Below are 26,637 nucleotides of genomic sequence, written 5' to 3' on the forward strand. Positions count from 1 at the left end.
TGCCCCTGGATCCCTGGCAGTGTCTAAGGCCAGGCTGGACAGGGCTTGGAGCAGCCTGGGATTGTTTTCTTCATTTCTTCAGTTTGATGACTGGGCTAACCCCAGCACCTTACCAGGGCATTTGGGAAAACCAGCAGCACTGAAGCTCAAAGTGCTTTAGGTGCACGCAGTAAATGTGAGCAGCTCTGAGCTCACAGATCTGAGGTTTCAGCTGAAGCCTGAGCACAGCAGCTCCAGCACACTCCTACTGGCACACCACCAAACAGGAACACTCCACCAAGCTGAACACCAAGCTCAAGCCACGAGACAGGAGCCACAGTCCTGCTTTTGGCCAGCAAGAAATACTTCAAACAAAGATTCTGCTTCCCGTGTGTGTCTGTGGCTGGTTGCAAACCCTCCTTGGAGCCGGAGCAGCTGAAACACAGAGCATTAAAGAGTGAAAGAGGATGAGGTGGTTTAAGTAGCTGACTTAAATCCTGCTGGAAAGTGAGAGCTTTAAACTGCCTGAAGCCAGCCAGGCTGCCTGGAGCTGAGCACAGCCTCAGGCAGCAGGACACAGCTGGGGGTGGCGTGTGCCAAGGGGGCTCTGGTCACCCCTGTGCCAGGGACACATCCCAGACCACGGGATTCCTCCTGGAAAAGGACACGGGGTAGATGGGGACAAGGAGGGGAGGTCACTTGGCACCTCAACAACACAACAGGGACTCCTTGCAGCATCCCCATCCCACAGCCCTGTATCCTCTGCACACTCCAGGCTGTTCCACCTGCAAACCCAAGGATTCTGCTGCCAAGGACAGCCCTGCTCCAGAAGCCCTCAGAGCCCACAGTGTGATGCCACGGGGCCCCTCACAGCACAAAAAGAGTTCCCTTGCTTTGGTGCACTGAACTCAGCTCAGCAAATGACCCTGAGCCTCCAACAGTGACAGCTCCACATTCCAGCTCACACACAAAGGCTCGGCAGGGGAAATTCCCACGGAGGTGAAGGATTCCCCAGCTGTGAATTCCCTGTTTAGAAAAGGAAAAGGAAGCTCTGGGCCTCTCCTCTTCATCCTTATGGATGCTCCATGTCTCCAGCACACAGCAGACGGATTCAGCAGGACAGAACAGCCACTGTGCTTGTCTCAGGTGTGATCCCTGAGGGAATTCAGGGCTGTGCTGGGCAGCCAACACCCCCTGCAACCCCTGAGCCTGCCAGCAGCTTTCCCTCCTATCCTGGCAGAGGTCAGGGCTGAACCAGATCCCAAAAAGACATTCTTTGGAGGGTGAAGGGGGGTGGGAGATTTCTAGTGACCACAGCAGCCAGACACCCCCAAGGAAGTGCTGGTGGAGCTCAGAGCATCAAATCATGTGGTGTCTCACAGGGATGGTGCTTCCATGTCCTGCCCTGGGAATAAAATCAACTCTCAGGGCTGCTTTAAGCTGCACAGTCTGGAAGCAAATGCAAAGGGGGCAAAGAGGAGGAATGAATACTGACAGATTCCTGACAAAGACCTCAAAATACCCAAGCAAATGGGGAGGGGAAAGGAAAAGGAAAAAAGGGAAAACAGGAAAAAAGGAAAAAGGTCCTAGTGTCCTGCTTGGCTGTGGAAGGACAAGAAAATCCAAGCACTTCTCATGTAACTAAAATTACTCTCCCCTGACTGCCAGAAGCCCAGATCTGCTCTGAACATCTTGTATCTTTGTATTGTGAGACAATCCCTGAACTCAAGCAGAGAGAAGGACGAGCGCTGCATTAGCAGAAGTGCCAAACTGAGGGATTTTCAGCACTAAAAAGAAGGAGGGCTCACAGCAGCTGCTCTCCTCTCTGCTTAGGCAGGTGTGTGGTCTGGAGTGGCCCACAGGAATTCACCTGAGTGAGAACACACCGTATAAAACCTCTCATGGTTACACAAAGGTGGATGCAGCACCTCCAGCCTCTGTGTTTAACACCAGGGGATGAGCCAAAGCTCCCTAAAAACCCACCTTGCCTGTCAGGGCTAAACCAATCCTTTCAGAGAAAAATGTATAATAGTTTGAAATGCTGATGACAGAAGTCAGAGTATCCTTTTTTCACCTTTGGGAAACGGGCTGGAACTGCTGAAGCTCCTGCAGCCAAACCAAAGGGGCTGTGCCAAAGACACAGCTGTCCCCACGGAGCTCTCTTTAGATCCCCCACTCCCTAAGCCCATGGGCTGCAGTGGGATCAGCTGAAACGCACCCATCCCTGCTAAGGCAGCGTTCCTCTGGGGTCGGAGCACACCCGTCCCCCGTGCCGGCTGCTGAGAGAGCATTACCAGCCTGACAGGGCGAGCACAGCTCAGGCTGCCTCCCCACACTGCTGCAGGGATGGGAAGCACAGCTGCACCATTCCCAAAGCCAGGAACACCCTCCCAGCACTCCACTTCTGTGGCTTCATCACCATAAACAGCCAGGCCCGGGGGGAGGCTGAGAGCCCCGGCTCCAGCCCTGCTCACAGGATCGGACTGCCTAACTTGCTGAAGGAGCTGGCACTCCACAAAGCACTCAGAACCTCAAAGCAGGTTTCTATTCTGCTGCAATTACACCTAATTAAGTAACCTTTAAAACACCCCCGAGGGGAGGATCTCATTACAGGGAGCAGCCCTGGCCAATTGTGAGTAAGCAGTGCAAGAACTGCATTATTTATTTCACAAGTGGCAGAGCTGACCCAGGGCTGCTGCCAGGATTTTACTCTCCCAGCCTTTCCCAAAGCTCCAGGAGGAGCTCAGCAGGCAGATCCGGCCTGCTCAGGTCTCAATTTAAAGGTCCATCACAAGCAAGCCTGGTGAAGATGTTTTCTGCAACATCCCTCCCTAATTTGGCCCAGAGATCAGCTCATCCCTCCCATCCCTTCATCCAGCTCTGCAGGATCCAGACACCTTCCTCAGCAGGAGACAAAGGAAGCCTCGGCCTGGTTTGTTCTCATCTTTTCCTGCCACAGAAGAAATAATCAAAGCTCCTATTTAAGGTAGAAGGGGAATAAACCTCCTGTATTTAGCAGGGGAATAATTATGGTAAGGATAAGCCTGCAAGTATTAAAAGCAGAGGAATGGGAGAGAGATCACCCACAAACCAAAACAGAGAAGGAACAAAGTGAGCAAGCTCCCAAGGGGAAGACAGATCCTCTCCCCAGGAAGACCAGATCCTTGCCATTTAATACACCCACTTGCCTAACAAATCCTCCTTTTCCCAGGAATCCAAGAGAAAAGCTTCTCAGCCTGCCACAGCTTTTGCTGTTCATCACCTCCTTGGGGCAGTTTCTCCCCCAGTCTTGCCCCAAGCCCCAAAGCCTCTCCCAGGCTCCTTCTGCAGAAAATGCCAGAGTGGGGAGATGCAAATACAGAATGGACAGCAGAGAATTCCCTCCCCACCAAACCCCTCTTTTCCCCTTTTGGAAGGGGGAGGAAGAGATCTCCAAGCCAGCTGTGAGCCAGAACCAGCCCAAAGCTGATGCTGAGGACCAGATTTCCTCCACTCATCAGGAGCCTGCAGAGGAGAAGCCTTTCCTTCAAACACTCCAAATTCACCAGGAAGCAGGGAAAAAAGCCAGAATATGTTTCAAAGAGCTGGCAGTCAAAGAAGCCTGAGGACCCACATCCTTCCTGCCCACACCCACGAGAAACCAGGACAAACAGATCCAGCCAGGCCCCCGAGCAGAGCTGGAGCTGAGCTGTGGGAGATCTCCACCTGCAGCACTCACACCCAGAATTTTGGGATATTTTCCCTGCTGGTAGAAATTGCTCTGGTCTGTACAGGACCTTTCTGGACTAACCCCACCAGCTCCACGGATATCTGGAGGCAGGAACACCTCTATGCTCAGCAGGGCTTCAGGAGCCTCAGCTTGTGGTATTTAAGTGTGTTCTCAAATGCCAAATGTGACATTTCCAAATTATCCCTCAATTGTTGCCACTGAAGCATAAAAACGTATTAAAACAAACAACTTCAAGGATGGTTTGGAAACATTAACAGGAATATAAGTTACGCTGAGGTGGTTTTAATCCAAATTTAATTGTTTGTCTCAAGTGTGCAAGATTTCCTGTCGCTCCCTAAGTGCTCAAAGGCTTCAGCAGCCACCATGCTCTACTCCAAACATTTATTTGTTTAATGAACTTGAAGAGGGTTCTTCCTCCACTCTCCAAGCCCTTTTTTCTAGCTTCTGTTCCTCTGATGACAAGGGAAACCTGTTCTCACCCTTCCAAACACAGCTCAGGGGCAGGAGGCAGGGTTAAATCAAGAAAGAAAAAAGGGTTTAGAGCCTGGTTACTGCCCAGATAAAACACACACCTGGGCAGAGCTACCCTGGGGGCAGAGCCCAGTGCCACCAGAGAGCCACCCTGGGCTGTCCTGCAGGACAGGGACACGGAGGATCCCCAGGGTTAGGAGCTGATCTGAAAAAAAAAGAAAAAAAAAAGCATAAAACCTCCCCCCAAAAAACAAAACAAAACAAAAAAACCCCCAACAACAACAACAAAGAAACCAACCCAACCCAATCAAACACCCCAGGAGGTCACATGCCGAGGATGAGGCATTTTAAAATGCTGCATGTTTTGCCTGGCTTGGCAAAACTCCCTGCAGCAAACCCAGGTGTCTGTGTGATGGGGCTGTTTGGTTCTACAGGCTGCAAAGGCTTAGAAATCCACGATTTCTAAGTGTGTGAATCCAGGATTTTTTGGGTTTGCTTCCCTGTGCTCCCCTCCAGGTTGGAAAGCAGCACAAAACATCCATGGCACATCCCAGACTGAATCCTCCCACTGGCCTGGCACACTCACCCTTCCCAAAGCACAGTGTGCAGCCTGTAACTCACACATGGATTACAGTCAGAGAATCACTGCATTGTCTGGGGTGGAAGGGACCTTAAGGCCCATCCAGTGCCACCCCTGCCATGGGCAGGGACACCTTCCACTGTCCCAGGCTGCTCCAAGCCCTGTCCAGCCTGGCCTTGGGCGCTGCCAGGGATCCAGGGGCAGCCCCAGCTGCTCTGGGCACCCTGTGCCAGGGCCTGCCCACCCTGCCAGGGAACAATTCCTAATTCCCAATATCCCATCCAGCCCTGCCCTCTGGCAGTGGGAAGCCATTCCCTGTGTCCTGTCCCTCCATCCCTTGTCCCCAGTCCCTCTCCAGCTCTCCTGGAGCCCCTTTAGGCCCTGGCAGGGGCTCTGAGGTGTCCCTGGAGCCTTCTCCTCTCCAGGTGAGCACCCCCAGCTCTGCCAGCCTGGCTCCAGAGCAGAGGGGCTCCAGCCCTTGGGTCCCCTGGACTCTCTCCAGCAGCTCGAGGTCCCTCCCGTGCTGGGGGCAGAGAGCTGCTCCTCTCAGCCTGTAAGTGCTGGGGTTCTGGGGGACACAGGGAGCCTCTGGGGCAGCAGAGCTGAAGCTGCAAACAGCAGCAGCTGAGCAGGACAGAAGGAACCTGCCTGGCTGAGCCCTGCTGTGCCTGCCACCCTGGCAAACTGAGCTTATTGTACCACAAACAAGCCTGAACCAGAGACCAGCCAAGCATAAAGACTCATTTCTATTTTAGAGCTGCTTCAGGTTATTCCCCTCCTTTGGCACCTCTTCAGGCAGCTCCAGAAAGGGCTGTTTGTGTGAAGGACACACAGCAGACTGCCAGAGAGGGAAAAAGAGCCCAGAAAGGATCAAAGGCTCAGAGGTAGATTCCTGGAGCAAGGCAGAAGAGGCTGAGATGCCACGCATAGTTTGGGAAGCCCAGGACCTGAGGGGCTGTAAGCACTGGCCATGAAGGCATCAGCACACCAAGGAACAGCCCCATGGCACCTCCCCAAGCAGGGGAGAGGCCTGAGATCTGCTGCACGGCTCTGCAGGTGTGTGCCAGGCTGGCAGCCAAGGCCTGCCCTGCACAGGGACCCACTGCTGTGCCACCTCCTCCACCCACGGTGCCACCATGGGACGGATGCTCACACAGCCTGGAGGAGCAGCTCAGAGCACAAGAGAATTCCCTGCTGCACGCCAAGATCCCTCCTGCTCCAAACCAAGGTCTCCAGAATGCTCCCACTGCACACCCAGACCTCCAGCAGGCTCCTGTTCAAAACCAAAGCTTCCAAAATTCCCCACGGACCCTTCAGGGAAGGTCCCACAAACCCTGCTCTGCTCCGTGCATCCTCCCTGCCAGGACAGTAGTCACAGAGCTCCAAGCAGCTAGAGAGGATTAGCTGGTTGCTGCATCTATTTAGCAAGCACAGGGAAAAAAATTCCACAAGGACATCCAAATTTTGTTTTCCCCCCCAGCTGTAAAGTGCTCACACACAAACCCACACCCCGTGAGCAGGGTGAAGAACAGCCACTCCCCTGGAGAAAACAGGGAATGTGGCCAGGCAGAAGGGAGGCAACAGCTGCCTCTTCATCCCTGCCCAGCCAAAGGCAGCCTCAACAGCCCCAGCAGCTTCCACAGCCAAGCTGGGATGGGATGGCATTCCCCCACCAGGGGAGAATGCAGAAACCCCTTCTCCAAGCAGAGCCCCTGCTTGCTGTTTGCTCGGGGATTTTATGCTGCGTTTGTTTGGGACTGTGGGATTGCAGAGCAGCCCCTGTGCCCACAGCAGCCTCACCCTTTGCTTCCTGCCCCAGCAGCTTCTCTCTAAAACCTGCTGGTTTGGGCTCCTTGGATTTGTGCACACTCTGCTGGAGCCCAGCTTCCCCCTGGACTCTGGCAGATGATTTTCCACAGCTGGGCCCTGCCAGATGACGCAGCTCCACAGCAGCTCCTCTCCCTCTGCCTTTCCTCCTCCTCCTCCTCAGGGGACAGGAGGAAGCAGGAAGGGGCTGAGAAGCCCTTCCAGCAGCAGCAGCGACTCAAACACAACGTAACAGCGCTGGCATTTCACCACGGGACACTGCACGGAGGGAACAGGAGCTCTTTCTTCTGGAAATCTACAATGTGTAATTAAAAATAAATAGATTGGGGTGCTCCGAGGCTGCTCAGCAAACTGCCAAACAGGGAAACAGCCTGGAAACAAAGCTGTAACCACCCTTGGGACACTGAGGGGACACAGGACATCCCCAGAGCTGCCACCAGCCCGTGCCACGGGGAGCTGGGACACACCAGGACACGCGAAGGAACTCAGGAATTCATGTCATTTCATCCAGCACACGAATTCCCAGCAAACACCACTGTCCCTCAGTGCTTCAGCTCCAACAGGATCACAGAATGTGGGAACAGGGAGCAAAGGCACTTCAGTCACTGGCATTCCTGGGAAAAGGGGATTTGCACTGGCACTGGAAGGAGCTGGATGGGAGAAGCCTCTCAGCAGCCTCCACAATTCCCTGCTTTAAGAGCAGTTTTCTCCCTAGGGAGGGAAAAACTCTGACCAAAATCAGGAATAAAGTGCCTGGACCAAGCCCACAGCCATGAAGAACCCTCGTGCCAGCAGTGCTGGAGCCCCATCCCTGACCCACTGGGGCTGTCTGAGGCTGGAGGATGTGGCTGGGGGTTTTCTGTTCCCAGCTGGCAGAGCTGGGGCAGTTCTCTGCTGTCCATGGGGCAGTTTGCTTTGTCTCTCCCACACCCATCCTCCCTCCAGGAGATCTCTGCTGTCCATGGCCACTGAGTGTCCCTGCATGGCTGATCAAATTCCATCATCCCATGGGAGATGCTCTGCCCAGGGCAGGAGCCAAGCATTCCTACCTGGATAGAACCTGACCCTGGGAACAGCACAGCAGCCTTTGCCCCCTGCATTCCCAGAGGAGCAGCTTTCTCCTGCCCTGCATTCCCAGAGGGAGAGCAGGCCCATCTCCAGCAGCCCTGGAGCTCCAGAGGAAAGCTCCACCCTTGTCCAGGATCCCTGCTCCAGCAGAACCACAGCTGGCCCTGCAGGAGGGCTGAGCCACCATGGAATGGCACTGCTGCCACCACCCTGAGCCACAGGGTGCCAGGGCCTGTTCTGACTCTGGCAGTGGTTTTTCTTTTTGTTTGTACTATTGAATTTGTAATTTTAATCTTCCTAATAAAGAGCTGTTATTCCTGCTCCCATATCTTTGCCTGAGAGCCCCTTAATTTCAAAATTATAATAACTCAGAGACCATTATAATAATAATATTATAATATAATAATAATATTATAATAATAATATTATAATATAATAATAATATTATAATAATAATATTATAATAACTCAGAGACCATTCCTGCAGAGCTCTGAGCCATGCAGGAAGGCCAGGCTGGCACTGCCATTGCTCCATGGCATCTTCAGAGCCGTTCCTGAGGCCTGGAAGTTTTGGGATCCCAGAACAAGGTTCCTGCCAGGTACCACTGATGTGAACTTGATTCCCCTGTGAATACAGAGCTCTCTTTCAGCCTGGAGGTGTCTGCTGCTGCCAGCACATCACAGGCCTCCAATGTAAGGACATGGAGCTGGAGTCACTCCAGAGCCCATGGAGATGCTCCAGGGCTGGAGCCCCTCTGGAGCCAGGCTGGGAGAGCTGGGGGTGCTCACCTGGAGAGGAGAAGGCTCCAGGGACACCTCAGAGCCCCTGCAGGGCCTAAAGGGGCTCCAGGAGAGCTGGAGAGGGACTGGGGACAAGGGATGGAGGGACAGGACACAGGGAATGGCTTCCCACTGCCAGAGGGCAGGGCTGGATGGGATATTGGGAATTAGGAATTGTTCCCTGGCAGGGTGGGCAGGCCCTGGCACAGGGTGCCCAGAGCAGCTGGGGCTGCCCCTGGATCCCTGGCAGTGCCCAAGGCCAGGCTGGACAGGGCTTGGAACAGCCTGGGACAGTGGAAGGTGTCCCTGCCCATGGCACTGGATGATCTTTAAGGTCCCTTCCAACCCAAATATTGGAAGAACCAAAGCACAGACACATGAAGATATGAACAACCAGTGATTCTGAGAGCAGCCTGAGGAAATCCCTGATGTTCCTCCCCCCGTGGCTGCAGTCCTGCCTCTGCTGGGGGCCTCAGGCCTGAAGCTGAAGCAGCAGCCCCCAGCACCATGCCACGTGTGGCAAGGGGACTGAAAGATGCAAAGATTTGAAAGTGGAAAATGAAAGCTGGGAGGAGCTTTAGGGGCTCTGCCTGACGTGGGACAGTGAGGGAAGCACCATGTCCTGCAGACTGGGCTGGCTCAGCCACCAGCTGCACTGCAGATGTCCCAAAAAACCTCGTCAGGAGAGCAGCTCAGAGCATGGACTGCACTCTGAGAGGAGCTGGGGAAGCTTCTGGCACGTGGGGAGGCACTGCAGGTACAAAATGCACAAATCCCCGAGGGCAGAGTCACTCTGTGTCCACAGGCACGTGGGGACGAGGCCTGGGAGCAGCCCCTGCTGGGCACCTCAGCCCAGGGGCAGCTCTGGGCCCCCCCGACCAAACACACCTGCAGGGGAGCAGGGAGGGAACAGGGCTGGGAAGGGCTAGGAGCACCAGGAGGGGCTGAGGGAGCTGGGAAGGGGCTCAGCCTGGAGAGAAGGAGGCTCAGGGGGGACCTTGTGGCTCTGCACAACTCCTGACAGGAGGGGACAGCCGGGGGGGTCAGGCTCTGCTCCAGGGAACAGGGACAGGACAAAGGGGAAACGGCCTCAAGTGCCAGGGCAGGGTCAGGTTGGATACTGGGGAAATTCCTTCATGGAAGGGTGGTCAGGCCCTGGCACAGCTGCCCAGGGCAGTGGGGGATCCCCATCCCTGGAAGAGTTCACAAAAGATGTGGATGTGGCCCTGGGGACACGTTTCAGCGGTGGCCCTGGCAGTGATGAGCAGCTGGACTCAATGATCCCAGAGCTCCTCCATGCCTCCCTGACTCCCGGCCCAGCAGAACCAGTCTGGCAGCTTTGCAGCTCCATTCTCCACGGCTGCCTGAGTTTACACAGCCACACAGAGGGAAGGGCTCCCACTGCTCCCCAGGGCTCAGCAGGGAGCAGCCCGGGGTGCCAGGCCAGGAACCCACGCAGGAGTTACGGAAAGATGGAGCCAGGCGTGAGGAACAGGGAGAAGCAAGCCATGCTTCGCTGCCAGCAGATTCCCAGAGCTGAACAATGTTGGTTCATTGTTGTTCAGGTTCCATTCCTGGGAAAAATGTTGGTGCAATGGCAGAGGGGATGCTGAGGGTGGCCCAGCTGAAGCTCTCCCTGCCCAAGCAGCTAAGGCTAAAGGGAAGTAATTTGTTTTGCAAAATTCCAAAACCAGGAATTAAAAAAAAAAAAAAAAGCCCCTGGGTTCCAAGCAGATCATTCCTCTGATGATGAGCAGCAAACGAAAGTCAAACAGGAATAAAATGGAGAGGGATTCTGTGGGCAATTGTAATGATTATCAATTATTGTCTGGGCTGAGTTACATAATGCTATCAGCAGCCTGGCAATGCTTTGGGAGAGGGCTCTGTGGGCAAGAGCAGCTCGAAATGAGCCCTGACTTGTGGTGCACTATCATATTCCAGTTAATTATGGTGACCCCAATCCAATTTTAATCAATCACAGCCTCAGGAAATACTCTGTTCCTGAGAGGAAGCTTCTTGTGGAACCACCTCTCTTCTCTCAGTGTTTACAGGGGGTTTACAAGAGGAGAGGGAGCAGGAATTTTACACAGGCAGGCAGTGACACGAGAATGGGGAATGGGTTTGAACTGAGAGATTTACACTGGATATTAGAGAGATTCTCCCCTGGCAGGGTGGGCAGGCCCTGGCACAGGGTGCCCAGAGCAGCTGGGGCTGCCCCTGCATCCCTGGCAGTGCCAGGCTGGATGGGGCTTGGAGCAGCCTGGGATGGTGGAAGGTGTCCCTGCCCATGGCAGTGGGTGGGATGGGCAAAAGGTCTTTCCAGCCCATCCCTGAAAACACTTGGCTGCTGCTGGGGCTCCTGTCCCAGCCTGGGGCAGTGCCCACCCCAGAGAAGCTGGTGCTGCACCCACCCCCCAGCCCTGGGACACCCCAGGCTGCTCCCTCAGCCACAGCACGTGGCAGCTCTGCAGGGTGGGACTGATGCTTCTCCTCCTCCCAGTAACCAGAACCAGGCTTCTTTATTCGCAGGAATGAACTCCACTTCCAGAGGAACACAACTAACCTTGATCAAACCAAATCAAAGCATGGTTTGGGTTGGAAGGGACCCTAAACCCCATCCAGTGCCACCCCCTGCCATGGCAGGGACACCTCCCACTGTCCCAGGCTGCTCCAATCTCGCCTTGGGCACTGCCAGGGATCCAGGGGCAGCCACAGCTGCTCTGGGCACCCTGTGCCAGGGCCTGCCCACCCTCCCAGGGAACAATTCCTAATTCCCAATATCCCATCCAGCCCTGCCTCTGGCAGTGGGAAGCCATTCCCTGTGTCCTGTCCCTCCATCCCTTGTGCCCAGTCCCTCTCCCAAAAATCCACCCCCCACTCCACATTCACTGCCCTCCCAACCTGCAGGAGCCAGGCAGAATAAAAAGGTTGATTTAATAAACTGGGAGCTGGGATAAAATTACCACCAGCACCCTCCTGCCAGCCCACACAGACAAACCCAGCCTTTGAGCATTCACAGTCCTGCAGGCTCCATCCTTCCAGGATAAGCATCCCTCCATCTGATCCCAGCCACAAACACATCACCAGAGCTCTGCCCAGCTCTGATCTGCTCCCAGCCCTCCCCACAGTCCCAGGAGGCCTCCCAGAAGCTTAAAGCCAAACCCAAGCAGGAGCAGCTAAAAAAACCCAGGAGCACAGGAATCATCTCTTCCTTGGAGGTTTTTGGGATATTTATAAGTGAGTCAAGTGAGCTGAAAATGGAATTTGCAAAGCAGCCACCACCTCGCCCAAAATCACACAAAATATGTTGGCTTGGAAGCGTTTTCCTCTCTGAGGGAAAAAGAAAAACTCCTGTCTTGGAGCTCCTGGAGCACACAAACCTGTTATTTATTGATGGTGGTAGAAGCCCTTTGAAGAGGGAGGAGAGGAGGGAGGAGGAGAGGAAAGGGCTCCCACCCAATCTCCCTAAACCCACAAATTCCCTGCCATGATTTTCTTTGGGGGAAAAAACTGGGCCCTTGGTCAAAGCAAGCAAAATATTCCAGATCTGTTGCTGTTCCAAAGCACACAGGGGTGTCCACAGGCACCTCCTGCACACCCAGAGCATCCCCCAGTGCCACCCCAGCCCCTCTCCACAGCAGGAACCAGAGTCCAGGAGCTGGACTTGATGGTCCTCCCAGGCCAGCATATTCCAGCAGTTAAACAGCAATGGAAGCTCTGGAAGGTACAGCAGCAGCACACTTGGAGGCAGTTAAAGCCTCACTGGCCTGTGAAACCATGAGAGGTAATTTTAGAAATCTCTTTATAAAGCCAGCATTTCCTCTGCTCAAACTGGGTAAGAATCACGAGAAAATGGAAAAACAAACAAAACAAAAAGGGGGTTCCTCATGACAGAGATCATTAGGTTTCACAGGGAAGTGGCAGAAAACCAAGGGGAAGAGGGAGGACATCCCAAATCAGCTGCAAGGTCAGCATGGCCAAGGGAGATGGAAGGAGGAAGCCCTGGATCCAGGTACCCAGTTCCCAAGGGATCCGTCAGAAGGGAGCAGGAGCAGCCAGCCTGGCATCACCACAGGGGGGAACCTCTAAAAAGCTGCAGTTTGACACTATCCAGATTTCATTACAGGAAATAACTGCCAGGTTTTCAGATTGTTTTATTCAAAAATAAAAACCAAGCGCAGGATTCTTTGCAGCTGCTGTCTGGAGTGATCCCCGCCAGCCCCAAAATGGGATTTGTTCCACAGCTCTCGGCTCAGGCTGGGCACCCCATTCCAAGAGGCTGAGAAAAGTACAAAAACCTGATAAAAACCCTCAGGAACCATCCCCAGAGGGAAAGTTAAAAGCTGAATGTGGAGAGCTCAGCTGAGGATGAGCTGATGTAGTGGGAGGACAGGTATTAAGGGATGGAAATGTTAAAGAAAGCAAAACAAATCACACTGGAATGAAGCTCAAACTGATCATCAAGAGGGGAAAAAAAAAAGGCTGAAGATCCCTCGGAACAGGAGCCTTTGGAAGTGAGTGAGACAAACTCTGGGATTTCTCTTAATTGAGCCAAGGCAGTGAGATCATGTGGTGCAAGAGGCTTTTCCTTCTCCAATTGTCTGTTAGATCAAAACAGAAAAGGAAAAACAACCCAAGGTGCCAGCAGGACACTTGTCCTCAGCCTTACAAACAATCCATTCTCCTCTGAGCCTGATGGAAACAAATCCAGGGAGAAGAGCCTTGGGCCCTGTCACCTCAGCCAGCCAGACACAATGTAGGGCTACAGCAGGCAAGACTCAGAAAATTTAGTTTTGGAATGAAAATTTCAAGCAAAAGTGGTTGCACAACGGCCTTAGGTTCTGTGCAACCCCCAGAAGTGCAAGACACAACTCCTCCTGCTTTACAAGGTGACAAAAAAGCGACATCAAGTGTGTCCCCACCCCCCTGCTTGCTGTTTAAGCCAACCTTACTCCATCCTTCTGTCCCAGCCAGTGGCTCCAGGGAGCAGCAGATCCCAGAGAAATGCAGGGAAAAGGGGGAGGAAAGAGACAATAACAACACAGCCCGGGCAGCTGCCTCCCAGGTGGTTTGGGAGCAGTCCAGGGGTTGTGGATGAAAAATAAGTGGTTCTCAAGGAAAGTTAAGTTGTCCTCAAGACCTTCCTGTCCCACATCTTGTTTGTAAATCCATGGAGCATATCAGGGGTCCACGGGAGCAAAACAATCCATGTTGGACAAACACCCTCCCAGGAGGGGCTGTGGGGGCACCATCCCAAGGCTGTCCCTTCCCTGCTGGAGGCCACCCTTGGCCCAGGTGTCACCCCCAGCACCACCCTCCCATCACCCCTTTGAAGATGAAGGTACCAGGTACCGGCAAGAGCTCAATCCCTATCAGCTGTTATCACAGCAGATCAAAACAAACTGCCTTTATCTCTGCCTTGATCTCTCCCCCATGCCAGCAGCACGGCCACAGAGCTCTCCCACTCAGCCCTCCAACACCCCAAGCTGCTTAAGCAAAACCCCATCCCAATCCCATTTTTTATCCCCATGGAGAGAAAAACACCCAATTCATCCGACCAGAAACCCACAATCCCATGGTGTTTATGGAATAACCGCCAGCTGGTGCCTTCCCTTTGACATTTAGCTAATAATTGTTGCAGCCAAACGAGCTGACAGTGCTCACTCAGCAGCCCATGAATGCCTCTGGTGTTTGACTGAGCACTAAAGACAACACTTGCTGCTCTCCAGCTCCTCATCCATGTGGATACACACACACACACACAGGCTCTCCTGCAGCCCTCTCCAGCCTCGGGAATCAGCTGCTTGTCCTGCTTCAATTTAGCCATTTGTTCCACCACGATGAAGTTTTATTTAGCCACGATGTTCCACCATGCCCTGTGGGCAGGAGAAAAGGAAGCAGGTGCCTCCAGCAAGGGGCTGGAATTTGTTCCTCATTAAGCGCCCTCGGTGATTACCCCGGCAGCCATCACACCCCGACCCCTCTGTCCCAGCACCCCGTCCATGGCTGTGGCACAAGCTCTGTTCACACCTGCAGGGTCCCATTTAGTCCCCTGAACCCACTGGGGATGTTCCTGCCCTTTCACTCCCCCTGCGCTGATCTCCATTTTCCAGAAGCCCCACTTTGGGCCCAATTTCCAGCTGCTTCACAAAAAATAGGTCAAGGAACTCCCCCAGAATTCCTCCCTTTGTTACTCCACACATCAGGGGGCTCAGGTTGGAGATCAGGGAAAGGTTCTTCCCCCAGAGGGTGCTGGGCACTGCCCAGGCTCCCCAGGGAATGGGCACAGCCCCGAGGCTGCCAGAGCTCCAGGAGTGCTTGGACAGGGATGCCCAGGGTGGGATTGTTGGGGTGTCTGTGCAGGGCCAGGGGCTGCACTCAGTGATTCTTGTGGGACCCTTCCCCCTAAATGGGACCCTGCAGGTGTGAATAAAGGTTGTGCCACAACCAGAACTGGGGTGCTGTGAGAGAGGGTCAGGGTGTGATGGCTGCCTGGGTAATCACAGATTCATGGGGAGCAAATATGATCTGCTGGGAGCTTACAGACCCTGCCACCAACCCCTTCTCATCCTCCCTCAGCGTGCCCCGGTCCTTTCTAAGCTGCAGACTCACACCAAGTCCTCCTGCACACGCAGGCATCACCTTTCCTCCTCTGCCAGTCCCCTGGAGTGCCCAGGGCCTGCTGGCCCAGGCACTGCCACTCCAACCTCCCCAAGGTGCTCAGCACCCGCTGTACCAGCGCCTGCTGTCCTGCCCAGCTGCCTGTAGCAGCCTCTTCTGAAGAGAAATGGCTTTTCCAAGCATCGTTTATGGCAGCACAGGCAGCGTTGGCTGTGCTCAGCAGGACAGAACAGGGAGCCTGCAGAGAGCCCCTTCCCAGACGGATCCATGTGGACAGACACCATCCAACGGCACAAGCCCTCCGGGGACACCCCCTGAGCTTCGGAGTGACCTTAGCAGCCCACAGCCACTCCTCAGGCCATGCTCTGAGGGTGTTTTCCCGGCTCACTGAGGCCCCTCTGGAGCTCTGGCACCATCCCCACGCCGGCACCGGGCGCTGCCAGGCTGAGCTGCACCCCCAGAGCCACCTGCCACGTCCCCTGCCACGCACACGCCACCTCCTGTCCCCATTTCCCACGTCCTTGGGCTGCTCCACGCCAAGGGACATGAAGGCACACAGTCCCCAGGGAGGTGGCACAGTGCACAGGAGCCGGGAGCCTCCACGGACAGTCTGCTCCTGCCTCCTCTGCTGGGGACAGCAGTGGGACACGGCGGTGGCACAGGGAGCCTGGCCCACGGCAGGACAGGGCAGAAGAGAGGATTTAGGAATAAAAGCCTCTCTGCTGGCACAGGCAGAAGCAGCCGAGGTACCTGAGCTCACACCTTGAGACCCTCTGCACACACAGTGCCCCCTCAGCAACACAAAGAAGTTCCCCGTCTCCACTTTGCAGGGCTGTTTTTCTGAAATAAATGCCTTTGTTTTATCTCTGAGAGGTGTTTCTAGCAGGAGGACAGGGATAAAAAGCCCTCCTCCACCAAAAGCCTCCTTCACACATGATTTGCTTTGTCATGGCACTTAAATACCCGCGCAGCAGCCACGGATGGAGAACGAGAGCAGACCTGGGCAGGCACGGGGAAACTTCACAGCAATACCTGCGTTCCTTAAAAAAATAAATCTTCTTTTCCTGGTAGCGATGCCAGCCCAGGCCAATGCATGAAACACCAACAAATCCATCCCCATGCCCTGGTGAGCGCTGCCGGAGCTTGCTCCATTTTGGGTCAGCCCAGGCAGCTTCAAATTACATCGCCCGTGATCTGCTGCAGGGGAACACCGGCTCGCCGGGGCACAAAGCAGCACAGGAGGGGGGAAAATACACATCCAGGCTGTCAAAGCCGCGACGAGCGAGGTAGCGGGGAGCCAGGGAACGCTCTGGGTTGGAAAGGCCCTGCAGGATCAGCTCGCTCCGAGCCGCTGCCGCGGGCAGGGATGCTCCCGTTTCGGGGTGACCTACGGTCAGCAAGGGGGGCACGGAGCGGCCCCGCGGCCCGGGGCGTCCCTGTGCCCAGCCGAACCCCGAGGCGGCGGCGATGGAGAACAAAGAGCTGCGGGCTCCCGGCGGCTCCGGCTCCTCCCGGGCGCGGGGGGAGCCGCTCGGGCCACGCGTGCCCTTCACCCGGGCGACGGCGATGCCAGCGCTGTCCTTGGGGACACCGACGCTGTCCAAGGGCCGCAGCCCGCACAGAAGCCACCATCACCGTCACCCTCGGGCGGCGGGGCCACCGGGCACCAAGCGGGGCCGCCACCGCCGGTGCCCCGGCCCGGGCCCAGCAGCCGCGGTGGGCAGGTGCGGTGCCGGTGCCCGGTGCTCACCTGCTCGGCGCCGTAGGCCGTGGCGAACTGCACGAACTCCTCCACGCGCACGAAGCCATCGCCGTCGCGGTCCAGGGCGTCGAAGACCGGGCGGAGGCGCGGCTCCTCCTCGGGCGGGGGCTCGGCGGGGCCCTCCGGGCCCGGGCTGCCCCCGGCCTCCCCCGGGCACCAGGGCGGCGGCCCCGCGCCGGGAGCGGCGGGCTCAAGCGCCCAGGGGTCCAGATCCAGCTCCGGCTCCGGGCCCAGATCTGCCTCCTGTTCCAGCTCCGGCTGCGGGTCCGGGTCCAGCTCCTGTTCCAGGTCCAGCTCGGGTTCTAGGTCCAGCTCTGGCTCCGGTTCCCGTTGTAAGTCCAGCTCCGGTTCCAGGTCCAGCTCGGGTTCTAGGTCCAGCTCTGGCTCCGGTTCTGGTTCCAGCTCCGGTTCCAGGTCCAGCTCCTGTTCTGGTTCCAGCTCCGGCTCCGGTCCCAGCTCCGGCTCGGGCCCCGGTCCCGGCCCCCGGGGCAGCGGGGGCTCGGTCCCAGGCGGACGCGGCTCCATCTTCACCGCCGGCGCTCCGCGCCCGCCGCCGCCCGCCCCGGGCCATGCCCCGCGGCCATGCCCCGCTCACATCGGGGCGATGCCGGTGCCGGTGCGATCCTCGCGGCACTCACGGCTTTGTGCGAGGAACGCCGGCCCCGCCCGCCGACACCGGGGGCGGCCCCGCCGGTCCCGCCCTGCCCGGGGAGCGGCGGCTCCGAGCGCCGGGGCCGCGGGTCCTGCCCGGGACCGGGGATTGGGGGAGGCGGCGGCGGCGCCGAGGAACAACCCCGCCCGCCGCCCGCCCGCGCCGCCGCTCCGGGGCCGCCCGCGGACAACCGGCAGATCCCGCCCGGCCGCCGCCGCAGTAGCCGGGGCGGTGACGTCACTCGCCTGCCGGTCCGGTTCGCCCCGCCCCTCCGCGGCGCGAGCCCGTGCCGAGACCACGCCCCCTCCCGGCTCGCGCGCGGCGGGGGCGGGGCCGGCGGAGAGGGGCGGGGCCGGGGGAGCGCGAGCACGTGGGACCGGGGGGCACCGTGAATGGGGACCCCCAAATCCCTCTGCTGAGAAACCGCGCTCCGGGACCCCAAACCCCAACCGCGCTCCGGGACCCCAACCCAAACCGCGCTCCGGGACCCCAAACCCCAACCGTGCTCCAGGACCCCAACCCAAACCGCGCTCCGGGACCCCAAACCCCAACCGCGCTCCGGGACCCCAAACCCAAACCGCACTCCGGGACCCCAAACCCCAACCGCGCTCCGGGACCCCAACCCAAACCGCGCTCCGGGACCCCAAACCCAAACCGCGCTCCGGGACCCCAACCGCGCTCTGGGACCCCCAAGCCCAGTGGGACAGCACTGTGCTCCGGGAGTCCTGAGCTGCTCCAGGGGGAGCTGAGCACCGGGACACCCCTGGGTCCACGTCAATGGTTCATTAATGCCGGTGCTTAGGGCTCACACCCTGCAGGCTCGGTGCAGCTGCAGTTTCTGCTGGAGCACGGGGATGACCCCACTAACACAGCCCTGAGCTGGCCCAGCGGGTGGAATTACAGCCCCTGGGTATAATTAGCAGCAAACTTGATGAGCAAGAGCATCCCTGGCCCCAGTGACCCTGCCCAGGCCACGGATGTGCGTGACATCTCAGGAGCAGCCTGGCTGGGCCACAATGTGTCCCCCAGCATACTCAGCCCCGAGAGCCAGAGCTCAGCAGCATCCCCAGGGAAGATGTCACCCCTGCCCAGGCAGCGCAGCGCTGGAAGGATGGGAGCCTCCACTCCAAATCCTCTTCCTCAGCACAGCCATTCCTAAAGGTGAGCAGGGCTGGAAGGATGGGAGCCTCCACTCCAAATCCCCTTCCTCAGCACAGCCATTCCTAAAGGTGAGCAGGGCAGGAGGGGGCTCCTGGGTCAGTGCCACAGGGGGAAGCACAGCTGCACCTGCCTCAGGCATCCCCTGCAAAATCCCCTGGGCAATACAATTCCCAGTTTCCTGACAGCTCAGGCAGACAGGGCTCCTGCGTGGATGGGGCCGGCAGGGAACGAGCCTGCTGGGCTGGAGGTGACAGCCTGATGCTGTGAGAGGCAGCTCTGCACCCCTGCATGGGCTCCTGCAGCTCCAGGCCATGCCAAGGCTGGGCCCAGAGCTCTGTCCTGCCCCTGGTGCTGGGGACACGTGGCCGAACTCAGCTCCCTCCTCCTGGGGTGGCCACGGAGCCAGGAGAGCCCTGAGCACCCAAGTCACCTGGTCATGGTGGAGCAGTGAAATCCATGGGGCCTGCCAGAACAGGGCTGCAGGTCAGACACAAGGCTGCAGCTGGGCAGAAGGGCCAACACACACCACACCAGTACCTTCTCCAGGAGAAAACACATCCTGTGATCCAGCAAGGGGAATGCTGCAGCCATAGCCAAATCCCAAGAGCCCAGGCAAAGGATCCACCCAGATCCCAGCCCAAGCACTGCATCCTCATCCCCCTGAAGGGCTGAGCCTCTCACCAAAGCCCTCAGCACCTCCCAGCACCTGTGCTGCTGGAACCACCTTCCCAGAGCCACTGGGGCTGAGGAGCTGGCAGGTCCCCAAGCCCCGTGGCCGGGAGCACTGGGGCACCACGGAGCCAAGGACTGGAGCCACACAAGGCCCTGGCAGGGGGAGCAGTGGCTCTTCCCCTCCCTTAGCACCCAGTTTGGACCAGTCAGCTGGGCAGGGCACTGGTGCTTGTGCGGCAGAGAGAGGCATCGCTGCTTCAGGGGGCAAGTTCTTTATTTGTGGCCTGGAGGAAGGAGTAAAACCTGGCAAGTCTACAGTCAAGTAGGAAATACAATTAAGTGGGAGAACAAGCTTCATGGGATCCAGGGTGAGCCTAAAAACTACCAGCAGCAGCAGGAGGGTGCACACGAGCAGCGTGTGTCCCCCGGGGCACCAGCACCAGGGACAGGGCTGGCTCCAGCAGCACCATCCGTGCAGCCCTGCTGAGGCTCCTGCAGCCCAGCAGGAGGAAAGGACTGCATTCCAGTTCTAGCCCTTCACTTAGCCTCAGCTTGAGGGTCGGGCAGGAGACAGCGTGACACTGGTGTGACAGACAGATGGGTGTGGACAGACCACTGGACACCTGCAGTGCAGAACGGGACCTGGGATCTACCCTCACACCACCTCTGCTCCCGGGAGAGGGGCGTCCCAGCTGCATTCCTGGCAGCCTCCCAGGACCACTGTCCCACCCAGGACCCCTCAGGGGACACAGCCACCTCCCCCTGCCAGGGTTTCCCCTCCAAGAGTTGCCAAGGCAGAACTGGGCCCACCACGCTGGGTGACCCCGACCCCAGGCGGGCTGAGCTGCTGCCCCTCCCAAAAAGGAGCTGCTGCTGCTGGGGCTCTTGTGCAGTTCTCAGGCTAAGATAGAGGAGAAAGAGGACGGGTACCCATGGGTGGCCCTGCTTGGGGCTTGGGAAAGGCCACAAGAGCAGCTTGGAGGGAGCCACAAAGGGCCAGTGACCATCTCAGCCCTCCAAGCTGTCTCTGCACCCACAGCCACACCAGCTCAGAAGGCAGCAATGGCACAGGATGGGCTTGGTCCCCACCCAGCACCCCAGAGCTGTGTCCCCCAGGCAGGCACGGGACTGGCAGTGTCACCACTACCACCAGTGGCCGAGGAGAGGCTGTGGCTGTCAGCACTGGCTCTGGGAGATGTCCCCACACGGTGTCCCAGGTCACGTCTGTCCGTCGCTCAGTCCCAGGCTGCCCATCAGTGGGGCTGGTTTGCTCCTGCAGCCCAGACATCTGCAAGAGAGGGTGGAGGTGGGGACAGAGCCCTTCTGGGGCCTGGCCAGCACATGGAGGCTGCCAGGTGGGACACAGGCAGGGAGGAAGGCAGGAGACTCCTTCCCCTGCCAGGCTGCAGGAATTCATGAAAGGAAGAGGCTCTTGGGACCCTTTGTGCTCAATCCTGCTGCTGAGGCACAGAAAATGGGCATCAGGTTGCTTTGGGGGAATATCAGAGGTGTCTGGACAAGCGTACACAAGACACTATGCCACAAGCCAGGCTCAAAGGGAAAATCCAGCAGGTCCTGCTTGTCCCAAGGACTGGCCATGAGGACACTGTACCCACTGCTCCAGCAGCCATGCCCCGGGAGAATCATGGTTAAGAATCATCATTTAAGTTGGAAAAGCCCTCTAAGACCATCAAATCCAACTGTTCCCCCAGCACGGCCAAGGCCACCACTAACCCATGTCCCCAAGTGCCACATCCAAACAGTTTTTAAATCCCTGCAGGGATGGTGACTCCACCACTGCCCTGGGCAGCTGTTCCAGTGCCTGACCACCCTTCCCATGAAGGAATTTTCTCTAATACCCAACCTAAACCTCCCCTGGCACAGCCTGAAGCCGTTTCCCCTTGTCCTGTCCCCATTCCCTGGGAGCAGAACCCGACCCCCCCGGCTGTCCCCTCCTGTCAGGAGTTGAGCAGAGCCAGAAGGTCCCCCCTGAGCCTCCTTCTCTCCAGGCTGAGCCCCTTCCCAGCTCCCTCAGCTGCTCCTCACAGGACCTGTGCCCTGTGCCCCAGGGAAAAGCAGGGTTTCCCTGAGGAGCCCTGCTCCAATCCCACGAGGGGGAAATGCAGTCACCTAGAGTTTAGCAGAGGAGGAGGCAATACCCAGCAAGGCAGAGAAGCTGTTGGGGGAGGTGAGCCAGCTCCCACCATCCACGACCAGGGTGGTGCCGGTGACGTAGGATGAGAGGGGGCTGGCCAGGTACAGGGTGCTGTGCGCGATCTCAGTCTTGTTCCCCGCGCGCTGCAGCGGGATCACGGAGAACTGGTTGGATTTCTCAGCAAATTTCCCACCTAAAAAAGGCAGGAAAAAGTCAGTTTGGACCATGGTCCACCACCATGGCTGGCCAGGCACTGCAGCACTGCCCACGGGGCTGGCTGAGCGCTCCTGGGAACTGGGATGAGGTCCTGGCACAGCCCTGGCACACAAACCCAGGAAGATTTAAAGAAGTGCCCAAGCCCAGCAGGGATTTTGTACTGACACAGAGATCAAGGACCTCAGAAAGCTTCAGAACCATGGAATGGTTGGAGTTGGGAGGGATCTCTCCTTCTCCTCCCCTGCCATGGGCAGGGACACCTTCCACTGTCCCAGGCTGCTCCAAGCCCTGTCCAACCTGCCCTTGGGCACTGCCAGGGATCCAGGGGCAGCCCCAGCTGCTCTGGGCACCCTGTGCCAGGGCCTGCCCACCCTGCCAGGGAACAATTCCTAATTCCCAATATCCCATCCGGCCCTGCCCTCTGGCAGTGGGAAGCCCTGTACAGCACTCCTGGAGCCTCTTCAGGCCCTGGAAGGGATTCCTCGGTCTCCATGGCCCCAGAGCAGAGGTGCTCCAGCCCCTGGAGTATCTCTATGGCCTCTGGACCTACTCTAAGAGCTCCAGGTCCTTCCCATCCTCTGGGGCTGCACCAGCACTCTGCTGATGGACTACAAGAGCCAACCCCTCAGGCAGGGCTGAGTTTTGGGGGAGCACGTTCCATCATGGCATCAGAGAGCCCAAACTGCTGCCAAACCAGTGCCCTGGGAGGTACCAGGGATGTGGGAAGGGCTGTTCCCACAGAGCTGTGCCAGCCAAGCCACAGCCCAGCCGTGCCCAGCAGCAACCCCCCATGAGCTGTGTGGCACTGGGGGTCCCTCCCAGTCCCCTCCCAGCAGGGCAGTGCCACGGCAGGGCTGTGAGCCCAGGCTGCCTCACCCAGGCGTCGGAAGCCCTCGGTGCCCGAGATGGGGCCGGGGGCCAGGCTGTTCACACGGATGTTGTTGGGTCCCCACTCCACTGCAAGGTGACGGGTCATGGCATCTGGGGAGGGATTGCAACAGCAGTGAGAAATGAGGAGCACAGTCATGCCAGCAACTTCTTTGGAGGGGGAAAAAAATGCCACAGAACAGTCTGGCTGAGAGCAAAAGGCCCTGGAGGGGAGAAGAGCCTCATCCCAAACCCAGGCATGCAGTAACCACACCAATTCACCCCCACTGCCCCTCCCCAAGGTATCTTCCATGGCAGTATTTAGGAAGGACTGGCTTCTTTCCTGGCCCCACGTGGCTCAGAGCCCCAGCAGCGCGTGTTGAGGTACCTATGGCAGCCTTGGCAGCCCCAGCGTGCACCTGCAGGGCCTGCCCTCGGTAGCTCAGGGTCGCCGTGATGTTAACGATGACCCCGCCGTGGTCCTGGGAAGGAAAGCAGACATGGAGTCAGGCAGGGAGCAGCACAAGGGCTCACAGAGGGCTCTGAGAGACACGAGAGCTGGGCTTGGAGGGACAGTCACCCATGGGCCCCAAGCCATCACTGGGGCAGCTCTACCCACTGAATCTCAGGGGTGGGGCAGCCAGCAGGGCCCTGCTGGAGAGGTGGGACATGCAGGGTAGAAGGAAAGGCCAAGGGAAAGTGGCAGAGCTGGAGAGGGAGCAGGAGATCACAGCTTCTCCAGGTGGCAAAGCATGGAAAGGTGCTGCAACAGCACAGAGCCCCAGGGCAAGGGACAGAAGGAGCCCCAGTGCAGGGCAAGGATCCCTGGAAGGGAAAGAGTGGATCCGTGCAAGGGTCCTTCCACTTCCCTGATCTCCCCAGGAGCACAGTGTGGTTTGACACTATCCCCTGCCTACAAGAGCCTCTCCTCAGAGTCCCCGGCTCTGTGCCACTTACCCGGAAATATTTCTCAAAGAGGACTTTGGAGGCGTTGAAGGTGCCCATGGTGTCGATGTCTATCACTGTCTTGAAGGCGTTGAAGGACAGGGCACTGGCTGGGCACAGGAAGTTCCCTGCAGCACCTGAACCAGAGGAACAGGCAAAACAGGGCTGGGACAGATGTCAGGGCCCTTCTGTGACAGGGAGGGTGAGGAACAATATCTGCATGCAGGAGAGCAGCACATGGAGACAGCCCTGCTAAGGGATAAACTGGTGGCTCTGGGTGCCCAGCAGCACAGCCAGCACGAGAGGAGCAGGGATGATCCACACCTAGACAAACAGGGATGGCCATGTACCACACACAGATCTCTGCTTCCTCTGTGCCCCCAGGAAAACACCCTGGCCAGCAGCGAGCCCAAAGCCTGCCCTCTGCAGGCTCACCATTAATGAGGATGTCAATCCTCTTGAACTCCTGCAGTGCCTCGTCCACCGCTGCCGCGATGGTCTGGGGCTGCCGGACGTCGATGCACAGGGGCAGGCACTGCTGCCCTGTGGCTGCCACCAGCTTCTTCGAGGCCTGCAAGAACAAAAAGACACTTGAGAGAGCCTGGCTGCACCCTGCTAGCCCTGGGGTAGCCAGGGAAAGCTCCTGCATGGTGCATCCCAGCATGCTGGGCTGGCTGAGCCCAGATACCTGCGTGGGCTGCTGTGGACACAGCACAGCCCAGGCAACATCTCTGCAGGGCAAGTACAAAGGTTGCACCCCAGCAAGGCTCTTTTGGCATGAGCACAGGCACAATCGCCCTTTAGATCCAAAAAGTCAGTGGGCAAAAGGGCAAGGACAGAGAGACGGAGCAGCTCTGCAGCTCAGGGTTTATCACAAGCCACCCCTATGGCTCATTAAGAGTAAGATTTTCCCCAGCAAATTAAGCACAGGGGACACACACAAGCTCAGCAGCAACTCCACGCAACACCCAGAGCTGCTCCAGCTTCTCTTTTGGGCTCTGTGAGAGGTCTTGAGCCCCAACAACATACGGGTGCACAAGCAGCTGGAGTCCTGGACTGCACATTCTGTGGCCTCAGAAGACTCTGGCCCCTGAGGACTAAAGACCTGCTGAGCCAGCTTCTTCTGGCACATGACCCTGAGGGGGTGGGAAATGACAGCCAACCACACCTGCACCGTCCCCTCTGCCCCAAAACACAGGACACCTGTGCAACCCACAAGCCACACAGCCCCTGGCGTCTGCTCCTACTCCACACTGAGCTTTCAGCCCAGCCTTGGGCTCTGCCCTGCTGACAAACCTCCCCCACAGCTCACTTCTGTCTCTCTCCCCCACAAAAAGCCATCACGATCATGGAATAGCCCCCACAAAGCAGGTTCCAGGTGAACGGAGCTGTGCTGGAGGTGCGGTGGGTGCAGCCCCAAACCCACACCCACCGTGCCCAGCACCGCCCGGGGCGGCAGGCTGGCGAGCGCTGGGAGGCACTGGGAAGCCATTCCTCCTGCTGCACTACTCCCAGGGCTCCCGGCTACACCGGGAGAGAGCCGAAGGCTTTCGGGGGCTCGCAGGGTGCCGGAGCCCGGACTCACCTCGGCCACCCGCTGCAGGTTCCTGCTGGCAATGACGGTGCGGCAGCCGTGCCTGCGGGGAAGGGGCAGGTGAGACGGGCCGGGCTCCTCGGCAGCACCTCGGCATCACCGGCAGCTCGGGTGCTCCCTGCAGGAACTGCTGCGGCTCCAGGCCCGCAGCGCGGGAGAGGCAGGGCCCGTCCCCGGAGCCTCCCTGAGGGCTCTGCCGCCCTCGGCCTCACATCCCGGCTCTTCCAGGGCCTGGCAGCGCAGCGGGGAAAGGGACGGGACGGGGGAGAGAGAAGAGAAGAGCAGGGGGTGAAGAGGAGGAAAGTGCGGGAAAAGAAGGGAAGAGGCGGGAAGAGAAGAAGGGAACGGGGGAAAGAAGAAGGGAAGGAGGAGACGGCCCCACCGCAGGCGCTCCCGCACCTCATGAAGATCTCGGCGATGCGGAAGCCGATGCCGGAGCCGCCGCCGGTGATGAAGGCCACCTGGCCCCTGTGGGACAGAGGCACGGTCAGAGCCGGGGCCCGGGGACGCGGCCCCCGCGGGCCCCCCGGAGCGCCGGGACTCACTCGAGCAGGTCGGGGCTGAGCAGGTGCCGGTACTGGGGCAGACACTCGTCCCCGTCCTCGTCCGGGGGCACCTGCGCGGCCATGGCGGCCTCGGCCATGGCGGGGGCGGCGCTGCTCACTGCGCCTGCGCGGGCGCCGCCGCCGTCGCCTGGCAACGTGGGGGGCGCTCCGGGACACAGCGACACCGAGCGGCCACGGCGAGAACTGCAGCGCGGCGCGACCGGAGCCGCCCCGGAGATATCCCAGAGAGATATCCCAGAGAAATCCCAGGGAGAAATCCCAGGGAGAAATCCCAGGGAGAAATCCCAGGGAGATATCCCAGAGAGATATCCCAGAGATATCCGTGAGATATTCCAGAGAGATATCCCAGAGATATCCCAGTGCTGTCCCAGTGCTCCCACTGCTGTCCCCGTTCTGTCCCGGAGCTGTCCCAGTGATATCCACTGTGCCAGTGCTGTCCCGGTGCTTTCCGCAGTGTCCCAGTGGCCCCCGGTGCCACCCAGTGGTGTCTCAGCGCTTCACCGCTCTCAGCAGTGTCCCAGTGCCACCCAGCAGTGTCCCAGCAGTGTCCCGGTGGTTCCCAGTGGCTCCCAGTGTCGCACGGAGCCCGCACTTTTACCGCTCAGACCCCGCCCCGGTCTCTTCCCGTCACCTGCAGCCCCCCAGCACAGCCCAGCTCTTCACAGGGCCCCCCAGTACAGTTCCAGTGCTCCCAGGGACATCCCGGGGGCTTCCTGAGCTTCCCAGTACAGCCTCAGTGTTCCCAGAGCTTCCCAGCGCTATCCCAGTTTCCCAAAGTGCTTCCCAGTACCGATCCAGTGCCCCTCAGGAACAGTCCGTGGACACCCAGAGCTTCTCAGAGTCTCCCAGGGACGTCCCAGTGCCTCACAAAGCTTCCCAGCGCCAAGCAGTTCCTTCCATGGATGTACCAGAGACATCCCAGAGCTTCCCAGTACAGCCCCAGTGTCCTCTGGGGACATCCCAGTACCTCCCAGAGTCTCCCAGTACAGCC

General features: G+C 58.2%; 2 protein-coding genes across 5 annotated transcripts in view; both read right to left on the reverse strand.

The window, feature by feature from the left end:
* The window catches only part of RAB11FIP3 (RAB11 family interacting protein 3), a 79,106-nt gene extending 61,389 nt beyond the window's left edge, over window positions 1-17,717 (reverse strand). Inside the window, exons 1-2 of one of the 3 annotated variants that reach the window (XM_038151293.1) lie at window positions 17,248-17,712; window positions 16,807-17,145 (exon numbers count right to left, since the gene is read on the reverse strand). In XM_038151293.1, coding sequence (XP_038007221.1) covers window positions 16,807-17,145; window positions 17,248-17,343 — 435 coding nt within the window. In that variant the 5' untranslated portion in view covers window positions 17,344-17,712. Of the gene's footprint in view, window positions 1-16,806 lie in introns of all 3 variants that reach the window. The other 2 variants (XM_038151292.1, XM_038151294.1) reach the window with 2 other exon arrangements.
* A 1,842-nt stretch (window positions 17,718-19,559) lies between these two features.
* Window positions 19,560-25,786, reverse strand: DECR2 (2,4-dienoyl-CoA reductase 2). Of its 2 annotated transcripts, none has more exons than XM_038151321.1 (9): window positions 25,626-25,786; window positions 25,480-25,548; window positions 25,072-25,123; window positions 23,922-24,057; window positions 23,499-23,623; window positions 22,930-23,023; window positions 22,551-22,655; window positions 21,463-21,651; window positions 19,560-20,591 (listed from the first exon to the last, which is right to left on the reverse strand). In XM_038151321.1, the coding sequence occupies exons 1-9, from the start codon at window positions 25,721-25,723 to the stop codon at window positions 20,557-20,559; spliced, it is 903 nt and encodes a 300-aa protein (XP_038007249.1). In that variant the 5' UTR covers window positions 25,724-25,786; the 3' UTR covers window positions 19,560-20,556. The 2 variants fall into 2 exon arrangements, with proteins under 2 accessions (XP_038007249.1, XP_038007248.1); XM_038151320.1 differs by having other exon boundaries at window positions 21,434-21,651; window positions 25,626-25,785.
* Between the last annotated feature and the right edge of the window lie 851 nt (window positions 25,787-26,637).

Source organism: Motacilla alba, chromosome 14 (assembly GCF_015832195.1).
Source record: "Motacilla alba alba isolate MOTALB_02 chromosome 14, Motacilla_alba_V1.0_pri, whole genome shotgun sequence".
Taxonomy (NCBI): Eukaryota; Metazoa; Chordata; class Aves; order Passeriformes; family Motacillidae; genus Motacilla; species Motacilla alba.

Bases quoted from the DNA above. Each gene is read 5' to 3' on its own strand.
- DECR2 (XM_038151321.1), bottom strand. From the start codon at position 25,723: ATGGCCGAGGCCGCCATGGCCGCGCAGGTGCCCCCGGACGAGGACGGG. The intron at 23,024-23,498 runs GTAAGTGGCACA...TTTCCTTCCCAG, and splicing joins TCTTTGAGAAATATTTCCGG to GACCACGGCGGGGTCATCGT. The intron at 22,656-22,929 runs GTACCTCAACAC...ATCCCTCCCCAG, and splicing joins GGCTGCCAAGGCTGCCATAG to ATGCCATGACCCGTCACCTT.